This window comes from Aspergillus thermomutatus, assembly GCF_002237265.1.
Source record: "Aspergillus thermomutatus strain HMR AF 39 chromosome Unknown NODE_89, whole genome shotgun sequence".
Taxonomy (NCBI): Eukaryota; Fungi; Ascomycota; class Eurotiomycetes; order Eurotiales; family Aspergillaceae; genus Aspergillus; species Aspergillus thermomutatus.
In genome coordinates this window covers 49,629-63,148 of record NW_020798138.1, presented here as the reverse complement: position 1 = coordinate 63,148, position 13,520 = coordinate 49,629, and the positions used below count along the sequence as shown (strand labels likewise).

The following is a 13,520-nucleotide window of genomic DNA, read 5'->3' as shown; positions in this document are numbered from 1 at the left end:
TTACCCGGCCTATTGCAAAGATAGTATTATTAAGTATTTTCCTCATCTAGATTGCTTACCTGCAATTAATCTCAATTTACTAGTTACATACTTCAATTAGCATCTAAACTCAATCCTTGTTTTCAATCCATCCATCCATCCATCAGGAATCCCTTGCTTCGACCGTTACCACTCATATTCTTCTACTCGATAATACCTAGGTAATCATCTTAGTGCGTCAATCAACAACTGGAGGAGGGTCCACGGGAAATTTCCAATGGTCTAGAAGACCAGAAAGCAGAAAAACGGGCAAGGTGCAGCTAAAACAGCCACGCTAGCAGTTTGTTTTTCTTCTTTTCTGCTTTTTGACTTTTTGTGACTCTATTGGTGACTTGGAGTGTACTACCTACTTCGATTTCGCTGCAAATCCACTCCGTCTGCAAGTGTACCTGCTCTGGAGGTAGGTAAGTCTTGATTTTTCAGTCCTGTATTTTCCTTATTTCCCTCCAATCTCCAGTGTCCATTGCCCTTCTATCATTCCTCTCTATTTTCATGCCTTTCTTTGCCTCCTCCTCAGTACTCTCTCATATAATCGTCCAAAGATTTTTTTACATCTTATCTAATTGATAATACTTACATCTCTGTGTGCTAGTCTTTGATCTGCCTCGATCTACGAATCCCCTTCTTCACGGGGCGGTTCCATTCCAGTGACGACTTCAAAGCTAGCCCACAACTGACTGCATGCTCTTCGATACGGAAGAGAGATTCAAGTAGACTTGGACACCGGTAAAGTCTGCAACCTCATTCATCATGACGGTGGCCGCACCGCCTCCCGTGCCTCCGCCTGTTCACGAGCATGGCATCAATGGTCCTCTGCAGGGCCATGCTGTGAACATGAGTCTGCCGCGATTCCACCCAATCGCAATGAATCCGAACCAAACTTTCCCTCCAGAACATGCCATGCAGAATCACCATCATCACTACTACCGTCCTTTTCCCCCTCCGCCGCCTATGCAGGAGCCTGGTCCGTCTGGCCCTCCAGGGCCCCCTGGCCAGCCTCCCTCTATAGAGCATATTGAAGCTCGTTTGAGGCAATTAGAACAGGAGGAGGCGGCTCGAATGGCGGCTCGTAGCCAACTACTTGCAATTCGGAAGCGGGAAGATGAGGAGTTTCGTAGGATGACTGAGCATGCTGAAGCTGAAGAAGAGGTATGCTATGCATTGTGACGCGGTGACTTTCTGTGACAAGACCACTGACCTTGCCTTCAGGAACTTCGTAGACAAAGAAAGCGTATAAAGAGAGAGTCTATGGGACTCGGGTTTAATGCGACTATCGACTCGCCGCCTCTCCGGCCCACGCCGCCTCGTCGCTTGTCAGAAACGAATGCAGCCACCACCCTTGCGTTCTTCAAGCAACAGAGCCCCCCCGAGCCGCGTCCTATTCCGCAACAACCACCGGCGGTGCAAGCGCCCCCACCTCCCCATCCTCCACCACAACATACACAACATACACAACATATTCAGCATGACCCGTCAGGGACTAATGCCATCAGGCGGAAACAGAAATACACGATTAAGAATGTAGAGGCTTGGGGGGAACGCCATGGACGGCCCGCTGCACATGATCCTTCCGGACGTGCGTTGTGGAAGCGCCCATCCGACGGCAGCTTGGTCTATCTGACATGCCCGGTTCAGGGCTGCGGCAAAGCTGATTTTGTGACCCTTCATGGCTTCATGTGCCATCTGACGAAGAAGCACAAGGATCGTAGCCTGGGAAGCCAGTCTAGGGCGTTAGAAGTCTGCGGAGTGGTCTTTGACCCCAATGCTCCTCTCCCACCTGTTTCGTCTGTGAATCGTGCCTCAACTGAGGAAAGCCGCCTAGAGTCCGCCCCGACGGATCCTGAGAACTACTCCAACGAGATGGAGTATTCATCCGCGTCCGAAGAAGAAGGCCGAGAGCACCCGTATCCTGTGAAGTCGGAGCCGACAGAGAGACCTCTGCCCACCCCGGCGGCGTCTCTACCCACACCCGAAGAACCCACGACACTTCCGAAACTGAATGGCTTCACGAAACAATCTATCTCCTCGATCATTGATCGAGATCCTGCGGCAGGACAACGAGCTAGCCTGAGTTCTGTGGCTCCTCACACCTCTGAGTCGGCAATGCGCGCTTCAGTTCAGCATCGAGCATCCAGCCCGGAGAGAGCTGATATTCCTGCTCCACGAGAGTTTAAGACAGAATCCAAGGAAGTCTCTGAGGCGCACTAAGACAGCGTCATGCTGAACACGAACCTCTGGTATTGATCCTGCTGTTGATTACGGTACCTCGTATAATTTAGCTTCCTTTACCTTTACCTTTTCTGTTCCTCTGTTTGCATCTTCTGCGGCAATACCCTTTTATGCCTGATGGGTGTCACTCTGTATGTTCTCTAATAGTAATGTCTTCATCAAATTGACATACCGGCTTTGCCAGGGGTTTTCAAGAGCACAGCTCCCAAGCCAGGATCTATCTTGGTCCTGCACGGACTGGACTTCTCAAGCATATTGTGATTTCCTGTCATGGGCCTGATCGTCAAGTCACATTTGCATTTCTTTACTCGTTCCGTATCCAACTCCGCCGTCCTTGTGGTAGAAGGCCACCTGCCATGCATGAGGATGCCTCTCTTAATTCTATTACGAGAACATTGTTGGCATTCATTCCATGCCGTCACTCATCCAAGACTCAGACATGCTTTTCCCTGATGGCAGTTGATCGTGGTAGTCGCAAAGCAGTACTTGCTGCTTTACAGGCTCTATCCATGGAGATTGTGCAAGTGCAGCAAACTGTTTACACAGTCGTTTAAGGGATACCTGGCAGACAGAGGGTCTGTGGATTCTTATATCGGGTCGAATCTGACTCGATGACTTGAATGCCAGAATGGTCATCCATTCATCTATAATCTCCTCCCCCGTGCGTAGCACCTTCTCTCAACAGTAAAAGATGCACAACGTAGCCCGTCCCCGATCTGAGCCCCTCACCCAGCGCCTCATCGCTCAGCCGCCACACGCGAAACACGCTCAGAGTCTCCTGCAGCCACGCTTCGAAGACATCCGGAGACCGCTGCTGCTGCGCAATGATGCAGATCGTCGGCGGCCGACCCGCCCGCCGCCCGGCCGTCGTATGGACCGGCCTCAAGCGACAGAAATCCGCACACGTGCGCACAAACGGGGCAACCAGCGCCTCGTTGTATATGCAATCGCACGATAGCAGGAGGTCGAACCCTTTATCGTCCGCGCCATCATCGTCATGGTCGTCGTCCCCCTGGAGCCCGATGCTATCTCTCAACGACGCCGGGACATCCAGTTCCCAATCCAGCGCGGCAAAAGTGATATTGGATGGCCCGTCCTGCTTGCGCGGCGGTTTCTGCTGTCCTCCCGCCGCCCGCTTCTTGCCCTTGGGCTTGGGCTGGGTTTTGGGGGTGTTTGCGGCTGCTGCGGACGTGTTGGCTTCGAGGTTCTCGCGGAGGAGGCGGTGGACGTATTCCTGGTCTGTCGCGACGTAGTGCCGTATCGAACGGCCGAGGGCGAGCGCTATCAGGCCTGAGATGCCGCAGCCGAGCTCGACGACTGTTGAGGAGGAGGTCAGGAGAGAGTGTTTCCAGAGCGGGTTTGATTGGGCGGCGGAGATCCATTCTGCGAAGAGCGGGGTGATTTTCCATAGCACTGGGCTGGGTTAGCTGAATGGTTTCGGAGAGTTGGGAGGAGGAGTTTTTACCTGCGCCTGTTGTTCCTCCCGCTCGAGATGAGGAGAGGAGGGTGGGAGATTGGCTGATCGAGTAGTCTTGACCGTGGACGGCCACCTCGACGGTTGTCGCGCGGGAGTCAACGAAGCCTAAGTTCGCGGAGGGGATGTCCCTTGAGAATAGGAGGAAGGATTCTGGAGAGGATTAATCTTGGTCTTTTTATCCTTTTCGCTACTATGGCTCAGCTACAAGTACATACCCTCTTCGGCATCTTCCACCTCTTCGCCAATAGACGAGAGAAAATTATCCAGAGCCTCCGTCTGATCCATACTACCTTTCTTAGGTTTTACCTCGGTGCGAGTAGTCAAGTCACAATCTAGACATGAGCTCGGAGGATCGAGCCCCGAGCTGTTTTCTAGCGATGTATCTACGCATAATTAGCTGCTGTTGTGTCAAGGATAAACGGCGTAGCGCCATGTACCCTGTAGATCAGAATTTTTCCTTGTCTCAGCTTGTGACTTTTGAGGATGCACACTCTGATCGGAATGATATGGGGGGATTATCAGGAACAAAGACTGATTACCACAGTTCAAAGCTCTGAAGCTATCCAGAAAGAAGAGCAACTGATTGGTCGAATCTCTACAAATTCTGGTCTGGGGTAAAAGAGCTCCAGGTCACGGGACCCGGACTGCAGCATTCGGCGTGACCAAACGCCATCTGCTCAGTCCCCAGTGAATTTTCGTCCAGGAACGAATGAAAAAGAGTAAAAAGAGTTTTTACCAAGCCTCCAAGTTGCCTAGATTGCCTACTGCCTAGACTTGTCGCTTAGAGGTCGAGTGTCGACCATGATTTGAGTCCGCCGGTGTGTTGGGCGAAAGTCCCAACAAAAAGAGAGGATCGTCGGAACTGAGCTTACCCCGTATCTACACTTCCACTTAGTGGCTGTGACGAACGGAGGCATCTGAGCAAGACGTGAGACTACGGGGAAACTAAAGCATCCAATGCCTGTCATGAAGTAAATGAATCATAACCACAGATTGATTCCAGGCCATGATCAGAAGCTATTGGCGCTCGAACCGCGGCATAGCTGCCAGTGAACGGGTTCCCACTGGATCAGTGCATGTTAACTTTGGGGCTCCCTCAGCATACTTCTCCTTGCTCTGTCAGTGTCGTGTCGTGTTCCAAAATATTCAAAAACAAAAAAAGAGTTGAGGATTCGATAGTATCAATAGAGAAAAAGCAACGTCGACCAAAGCAATCTGATTCCAGTGCCACAGTGCCACAGTTGTTGTTGTTGTTGTTGCTGCTGTCCCGTCCCTGTAGCGTCATAGGTCGTAGTAGTGAGGACCGCAGCTTGGGCCGCCCTGTCAAGAAAGCCCAGCCACAAACACTTCTGACTTCATGCGTAGTAACTGGCTCGCCCGGGCAGCTTCATTTCTCCTCTCCGCTCTCTTTTTCTTTACGCCCAGACTTTCCCCCTCTCGATCTTCTTGAGTGTCTGCGCTTGTCCCTATATATTTTTGATCCCCTCTCCACTCCTCCTCGATCGTTTGTCCGGCATCCCCGCCTCTTCCTGTGTTCCAAACCCTCCAGTCTTGTAAGTCTTGGAAGCTTCATCGTCTCCGCACTCACCACCTATATTTCTCTTTTGTTGTATTGTTGTTCGACACTATCCGGTAGACCACAGTGATTGAGATAGCTGCTGACGGTTTCGGTCGATCAAAACAGGAGCTAATAGCACCTTTTCTAGCCGTCGGATCTCTCCGTCCTCCAGCTCCCCTGGGCCGCCGTGATCGCATTTCAAAATGTCGAAGCGAGACATCCACCTCCAACCCCGGATGGCCAAGAGGCCTCCATTCACAGTGGAGGCTTCCGGCTACGAGCCCGTACCGGGAGAGACCATCCCTCGTAGATTGCCACAGGCCAAAGACGGCCTCATCCTGCGGCCCGCGGAGGATGTCACAACCACCTACGATGTGTTCAGACGGTCCGCGCGCATGTTCGGTAACGCAAAGGCCGTCGGTACTCGGCGCCTGATCAAGACTCATGTGGAGAACAAGAAGGTCAAGAAAACTGTTGACGGTGTGGAGCAGGAGGTTGATAAGCAGTGGACATACTTTGAGATGAGCGGTTATACCTACAAGAGCTTTATTGAATATGAACGCCTTGCGTTGGAATTAGGCTGTGGTTTGCGCAAGCTGGGGTTGGAGAAGGATAACAAGATTCATCTTTACGGTGCAACAGGGTGAGTTTTACCGGCAGTGCTTATACAGAGGAACGATTGCTGACATATATCCCTTGCTGCAAGTGCACATTGGCTGGCCATGTCACACGGTTCGTCCACCTTTTTTCTGCAGCCCCTGCGATTGGCACCGACTAATATACTTGGATCCGAACAGGAGCTGCGTCTCAATCGATGACCATAGTTACTGCATACGACACTCTTGGGGAGGAGGGACTGAAGCACTCTCTGATTCAGACCTCGAGTATTGCTATCTTCCTTGACCCCGGTCTTATCAGTTCTCTTGGCAATGTTCTCGGCGATGTTAAGTCTATCAAGCACGTTATCTACAACACCGAGCACGAGGTTAAGCAGGAGGATCTGGACAAGCTCAAGGCCGATTTCGACTACCTGAACATCATGAGCATTGAGGACTTGCGCAAGCTGGGAGAGGAGAACCCTGTCGACCCAGTTCCGCCGTCTCCCGAGGACCTCTGCTGCATTATGTACACCTCCGGTTCCACGGGTCCACCAAAGGGTGTGCCTCTCACGCACAAGAATGTCATCGCTGCCAGTAAGTTAGCCGATTGAAACTATGTTGCGAGGTTGGCCAAATTGACCCGTCTCTTCAACAGCTGCTGGTGTCAACGAGATCGTTGGCCCTTACATCGGACCCTCGGATGCCCTGCTTACCTACCTCCCTCAAGCGCACATCCTGGAGTTCATGTTCGAGAACCTCTGCTTGTTCTGGGGCGGCACAATGGGCTACGGGAACCCTCGAACTCTGTCGGACGCCTCGATGCGCAACTGCAAGGGTGATATTCGCGAATTCAAGCCAACGATTCTCGTGGGTGTCCCGGCTGTCTGGGAGTCAGTGAAGAAAGGTGTGCTCAACAACTTGAACAAGGCCAGCTTCCTTGCAAGGGGCCTGTTCTGGGGTGCAATGTCCGCGAAGAGCTTCCTGATGACGAATGGGTTCCCTGGAGCCAGCACGGGTGCCTCCATTCTGGATGCCATCGTATTCCGTAAGTTGAAGGAGGCTACTGGTGGTAGACTGCGTATTGTGATGAATGGTGGTGGCCCCGTTTCCAAGGAGACTCAGAAGTTCCTCTCTATGGCCATCGCTCCCATGATCAGCGGCTATGGTTTGACCGAGACCTCCGCCATGGGCGCTCTCAACGACCCTATGGCCTGGAACCCGGATGCCCTGGGTGAAATTCCCGCATCTATCGAAGTCAAGCTCGTTGATTTCCCGGATGCCGGCTACTTCACAAAGAACAATCCCCCTCAGGGAGAAATCTTCATCCGCGGGGGTAGTGTGACCACGTGTTACTGGGACAACGAGGAAGAGACCAAGAGCTCCTTCACCGAGGACGGCTGGTTCATGACCGGTGATATTGGCGAGTTCGACAAGTACGGCCATCTCAAGATCATTGACCGCAAGAAGAATCTGGTCAAGACGCTCAACGGCGAGTACATTGCTTTGGAGAAGCTCGAGTCCGTATATCGCTCCTCGCCCGTCGTTGGCAACATCTGTGTCTATGCTGCCGAGGACCAGGACAAGCCCGTTGCCATCATTGTGCCCGTTGAGGTCGCCTTGAAGAAGATTGCCAACGAGAATGGCATTGAGGGTGACACCCTCGAGTCGCTTGTTCACAACGAGAACTTGAAGTCCATCGTCCTCAAGCAGCTCCAGAGCGCTGGCAAGGCTGGCGGTCTCAAGGGTATTGAGATTATCAATGGTGTTGTGATGTCTGATGAGGAGTGGACACCTCAGAATGTAAGTTTATCGCCCTCTTCCTCGAAACTATGAGCTGACCGTATGCCAGGGTTACATGACTGCGGCCCAGAAACTGCAGCGCAAGAAGATCATCAACAAGTTCAGGGCGGACATCGACCGTGCCTACGGCAAGAAGTAAGACGTGGACGACTGATGAATCTGTTGCCTTGTTTCTTCCCTAACTGATGTAACACATACTTTTACTGTTCTGTTCCTAGCACACTGTTTTGCTTTCATGTCATTTCTGCACTTATCTTTAGTCGCAGCTTTCGTGTCTCGGGTGCCTGTGTCTGTTTACCGATTCCCTGCTAGTTGGACAGCAATACCATCTTGTCTCCCTACGAGTATACAGATGGAGCTCTACTGCTGTATCGGACCTGGTCAATATGACATAGGTCGAATCTAGTCCCAGGGTTATTACGACTTGTTGATCGACAGATTCATTCGCTTCTAGTTTAGAATTTATGCCTACCTAGTTCTGAGTGACCAAGACATTGACCGTAATATGAGCTTAATCTCTCGTCGTCTCTGATGAAATGTCTGCCCGCCTGCCTGAGGCATTGACAATTAATCACGCTAACCGAAAACAGTAAACCCAAAGCCAGACTACATATGGGTATGCTCCGCGGCCAATCTTACGGTACTACTTCACTCAATCAAGACTCCAAGAAAAACAGCCAAAGACGCAGCGCAGCGCAGCGAATCCCAAATGAGTTTCTGGAGGTACGCAGTACGCACCAGACGCCACCACCCCCCTACGTATACCAGATACTAAACCTTACGGCCGGTACAGCTCCTACCGCTCCCTCACCCCCAAGACGCGGGCTCTCTTCGGCGTCGGCCTCATGGCCTGGGCATCTCTCGGGCTGTGGTTCTCGCCGCAGGTCGAAGGCGCGATGGGGATGGTTCCCAGCGCCGAAGAAAAGGAGGAATTGGAGAGGAAGTTGGCGCTGCGGGTGTCGCGGGTTGAGAAGGGGAATTAGACCGATGGAGTCGATGCACTGGTTGCCGGCTCACTGTGTCGGATGACCGCTATATTGACTTATCTACGTTGGCCCCGGTGGTAAACTGGCAGTTGGTTGTTTACGGACACCTGGATACGGAGAATTGGATGCCAGGCAGACTACGTATTCGTGTACGCTGCCTGTCATGAGGTATCACGTGCCCATCAAACGTCAGGAGCTCGTTTGGCTAAGCGCACAGCATTCGGAAGCCGTTTCGTGCAACGACGGGGTACTGATGCGGAGATTTGAGACGAGACGGGTCGGGATGAAGGTGGCTGGAAATTAAACCGCGAGGAAGGGTTTGTCGTGGGTCTTATCGAGCCGTGAGGGCGTTTTTTCAGGAGCCATTGATGAAGGACAAAGGCATACGCAGAGGAACTGCGAGACTGGTTAGGTAGCGAGGCATCAAGTATGGACTGCAAACTGCCCACGTTCAAAGAGGCAAGGTCGACTTGAGGATCCGAACTTGTCCACCGGACAGTCCTCTGCTCCCGTCTTCTTGCCACCCACTCTGGAGAGATGCCACGACGTCAGCCAAGTCCACATATGCATAAGTGAATCACCGTGATCTCGACCCCCGACCTGATTGTATGTAGATACTCGTCATCTGGAAGCAAGATACTCCCAGATAGAAACACGCAAGAATGAAGCGGAGCGGTGGCACACACGCAGATTGGACGCTGGATGCAACCGTTGCACGAGTATCCTGGTGCCCATCTGCTGATCGTAGTACGAGTGTTGAGTACAGCCAAGCGGTAGTTGATTTGCCCTGCTTGCCCTGCCTGCAGGAGCAGCAATGGAAGAACAGTGTGGTGTGCTAGGAAGGCCGGTGGCTTGCTTGACTACCTACATTTTTCAGACACGCCGTGGAGGAAAGGATCCTGAGTCACTCTTGCACGACCACCACCACGCCCCCCCTTGTACCACATGCATATTGTGGCTTTGGTTTGAGTTCTTCCAGAGTTTCGAGAGTTTCGAGAGTTATGTATCTAGCCTCGGATTGGAGGTGACTTGTATCGGTGAGGGATACGTTTGCCATATTTACGCTTAGGCCATGGGTGATGAGACCTGTTCAGGAGATTGGGAAATAGGAGATTCTTGTTATGCACTAGTTCTTTACAACACGGTACACGGCTTCAGGACAGACTAGAAAGCAGGAATAGATGTCCGGATCGTGCCGATGTCAAAGCCATGATATGATGATCATAATCATAGCTCTCAAATCAAGTCAGGTCTATTCAGTGGATTCATAACCTCACAAGTACATAATTTGATATCCTTTGTTTCAACTAAACTGAACTACGGCTGTCTTGTCGATCATGATCGCCCTAGAGTGCACTAAAGACGGACTAGTCTCGTTAGTCTCATTAGTGCCTACTTCGTTCCTTGAGGCTTTTACTCTGTATGTGCATCCCATCCCCAATCTAGTTGCTGACTTACAAACAACACCACCCTGCATCATTTACCTACCTCCGTACTCGGGCTGAAATCCTGCAGCTTGCCTTTCGAAGATGTCTCCGCGACCATCTCGAGCCCCAACCTTTGGTCTGAAAGGCGGACCGTAGTAATGAGACAGGGCTGAGTTTGCCAACGAAGAAAATGGCCCTGAAAACCAAAGGGGGCTGGCTGCTCTACTGCGTACGGTCCAGAGGCTTGAGCGAGGCGCCCTCGCCCAAAGAGGTTGTTGCTACTTGCGAACAGCCCACCACCCAGTTCTGTGTACTGTGTTCTCTTCAGTGAAGGTAGACTACACCGCTGCGGCACTGCATGTCGATCATAGCATGCTTTGGGGACCTTCTTCTGGATTTGATTTGAGTTCCTCCTCTTTTACCTGGCAAGCAATGGCTGAAAGAAGCGGTGACCTCGGAGCAGCCATAGATAGACAAGAGCTCAGACACATCTCCCCCGGTCGACCCAAGCAAGGATCTGACTCGTAGGTGCTGTCTAGGTCGCACAGGTAACAGCAGAAAGTGACAGCGGAACGGCCCCTGGACAATCACAACAGGAACAAACGAACGTATCGGAGAAAATACAAGGTTTTGACAGGGTTCGAAACTTTGGGATGGATTGCACAAAGTTTGGAGCCAATTCATCCTTCTCTTGTCAGTTGTCACTGTTACTTTTGAGGTGCTCCGTATGGTGTCCACCCCCTGATGTCGATCCTGGTCGCCCTTGAATCATGTCTTTTCTTCTCTTTCCCTCAGAGCACGCTAGGCGATTATGTGCTAGGAAGCAAGGTGGCGCCTCAATTTTCCTAAAGGGGTGATGGGTGTGTATAATGGATTCCTTTCTGTACTGTCAGTGGCTGCTTGTGAACTGCAGAGCCCGGACGAATCCTCGGTGAACTGTGACAGATCCCCACCGTCAAACACCTGTGATGATGTGTGTACTGCGAGTAGACATGATCTGGTTATACATTATCATTTCGACTATCTTTTTTTTGCCCAGAGAATTCAAATCTTCTTTCCTTTCATCCTTCCGGAGGAGGCGGAACTGTAAGCCAGAAGAAACACAAAGTGAGAAAGGAAATCAAGAAAGAGTAGCCATTTAGAAGAATAGGATACGTGGCAAGAAATCAAATCAGACGCTAACTTGTCATGCAATTTCTCGCTCCGGTGGATGGATGTGTTGTCGATCGACTCAACCTGTCGGTCTACAGTACGCACAGATGTGAGCCATCTAGACTATGCTGGAAATTGTGTAGGAGAACCAAGGAGAAACCTAGAGGGTAGAGATTCACGAAGAAAAGGTAAATCTGGGAAAAACACGCTTCCAAGTTACAAATTCGTCGTGAAACAGAAGCCAAAGAAAAAAAGGTCCTGCAAGAAGTTGAGGGGGAGAAGGGGGAAAGTTGCGACTTCCGTTGCTAAGCACGCAGACTCTGCGAATTCGAAAAACGACAATAAGGACTATCATTGTTCGAACGAGAGGGGAGGAGAGGGTCATAGCCGCTGGATGTAGGAATATGGTGAAGCTGAGGCGTCAGCCGAGTGGGGTGTTTCAGAAAATGCGAGGATTCACTCGCTTCGCTCGAGAATATTGAAGTCATCGAATCAAATGACTCGGGATAGCTGTTGCCGGACTCCTCGCTTCCCCTAGACAGTGTATCATACTCAAAAGGTGGTAGATGCGTGCGGAAATGGCTGTCGGGTTTACGGTCAATGAGACCAAACCCTTCGTCGGGGTACCCGTCCATGCTTGATGGGCTTTTAATCGTGCCCAACGGATCCATGGGGTCATTTAAAATGCCTATATCAAATGCGGACGACGAGGATGACGAGATGTGTGGACTGTCACTCAGTGGAGATGGCTCCGCCATGTGTTGATACTCCGCTCGACCGTAATGAGACCCTCCGCGTGAAGTGGGATCGAACGACATCATCAGATGGGATCTCGCCCCTGGTACCAGACCTGGAGGCATGTTGCTATCACCATAGCCGCCATTGCCCCCGTCCGGACCCATGCTCGCCGAACTATCTCGTCGGCCGTCCTTGTAATGGCCTGGAGAACGGCCCCGGACCACCATGGGGTGCGAAAGTTTCCTGGCGATCTTCACCCATTGCGTCTCACTCCCGTTGTTGGGGTTTGCGATCTCCGCATAGAGCTCGACAACCAAGTTGTAGTACTGCTGCTGCGCCCGGCGTTTGCCGTTGTTCGCCGTCGCCTTCTGAAACTGAATCCGTTCGAATGTGTGCTGCGTCGGCGGTTGTGATTGCTGTGGAGCGCCCGTGTATGAAGAACTGTAGTCCATGGGCATTCCAGCCGATTGAGAGCCCAGCGCAAACGCGTGCTGCCCACCAGTTCCAGTCCTTGCACCGTGATTGAGAAGCAATGGCGGCGGCGGCTGGCAAGGTTGCAGGACGACTTTCCCCGGCTTCCTTTCGGATTGCTTGTCACGTTTAGGGGTGTGTTGAACCAACTCTCGAATCTCACCGTACTGCCCATTTACCACTGCCGATATGCACATGGAAAACTTTAGGATGCGCTCGGTCGTCTGATCAGAAATCTTCAGGTAAAGAGGAGCACGCGTCCACGGATGTAAGGAAAATGAGCAGGAGACCGAGAAATAGTTTCGCCGATAGCAAGTCCACTTGTCGTCCACTTGAAAGAAGCCCTTGTGTATCTTGGCGTGAATCTCTGGTTCGATGGCTTGACTTCCTGCAACTATCGGCAAAAGTTTATTAGTGTTGTGGAAAGGAGGAGCGTCCGCTACCGGCTGGGGTAAGCGCTGTTGGGAGTCCATGTAAATATTGCCCTGTCCGAAGAAGAGATTGTGGGTGCTATCGAACGAATGATCGAGGGCTCGTGGAGTACTTGTATACGAAGAAATCCTCGGCATTTCGCTCAAACTCGATAGGGACGGACATGTGCTTCCCCGTTGAAGGGCATACTGTGTTGGGTAGTTCTCATTGCGACTCAGGATGGAGGAAGTACTGGAAAGGCCCTGTCCTTGTGACTGAAGAGCGGACGGCATCCCGGGCGGCGGCTGACTAGGAGGACTGGTCAGTATCATCAACATCGCTCCGATGATCTAGTGTAGACAAGCAAACAGCTAGACCTACAGTGGAGGTACCCGATGTGGCCGGAAGTCCGGCATTCTCTCGTATGGTGAGCTGGTTGAATGTGAATAGATAGAGCCTGATGCAGGAGAAAATTGACCTGAAAGGAAGTAGAGAGCATTAGCGAGAGCTGTTATAGCAAACTTGACTGAACAGAAAGAATAGATCGAGTTTCGAGCAGAAGAAGAACATACCAGAGCATGAATCAGAATGGTTCATAAGAGGTGATGTCCCAAAGCTGAAAGGAGCAAGTCT

At 51.5% G+C, this 13,520-nt stretch overlaps 3 protein-coding genes across 3 annotated transcripts; 2 read left to right on the top strand and 1 right to left on the bottom strand.

The window, feature by feature from the left end:
• Nucleotides 1–789: 789 nt before the first annotated feature.
• On the top strand, nucleotides 790–2,247 carry CDV56_106480 (uncharacterized protein; the record flags this gene model as incomplete). The annotated part of the gene is made up of 2 exons (XM_026760099.1): nucleotides 790–1,188; nucleotides 1,249–2,247. 2 exons carry the CDS (start codon nucleotides 790–792, stop codon nucleotides 2,245–2,247), a joined length of 1,398 nt encoding a protein of 465 aa, XP_026614619.1.
• Nucleotides 2,248–2,908: 661 nt separating this feature from the next.
• CDV56_106368 (S-adenosylmethionine-dependent methyltransferase) lies at nucleotides 2,909–4,030 on the bottom strand (the record flags this gene model as incomplete). The annotated part of the gene is made up of 3 exons (XM_026759987.1): nucleotides 2,909–3,681; nucleotides 3,734–3,895; nucleotides 3,961–4,030. 3 exons carry the CDS (start codon nucleotides 4,028–4,030, stop codon nucleotides 2,909–2,911), a joined length of 1,005 nt encoding a protein of 334 aa, XP_026614618.1.
• Nucleotides 4,031–5,506: 1,476 nt separating this feature from the next.
• Nucleotides 5,507–8,685, top strand: faa4 (long-chain fatty acid-CoA ligase FAA1; the record flags this gene model as incomplete). Its single annotated transcript, XM_026759683.1, has 8 exons — nucleotides 5,507–5,946; nucleotides 6,010–6,035; nucleotides 6,101–6,496; nucleotides 6,558–7,702; nucleotides 7,752–7,837; nucleotides 8,293–8,318; nucleotides 8,380–8,425; nucleotides 8,496–8,685. The coding sequence occupies 8 exons, from the start codon at nucleotides 5,507–5,509 to the stop codon at nucleotides 8,683–8,685; spliced, it is 2,355 nt and encodes a 784-aa protein (XP_026614617.1).
• Between the last annotated feature and the right edge of the window lie 4,835 nt (nucleotides 8,686–13,520).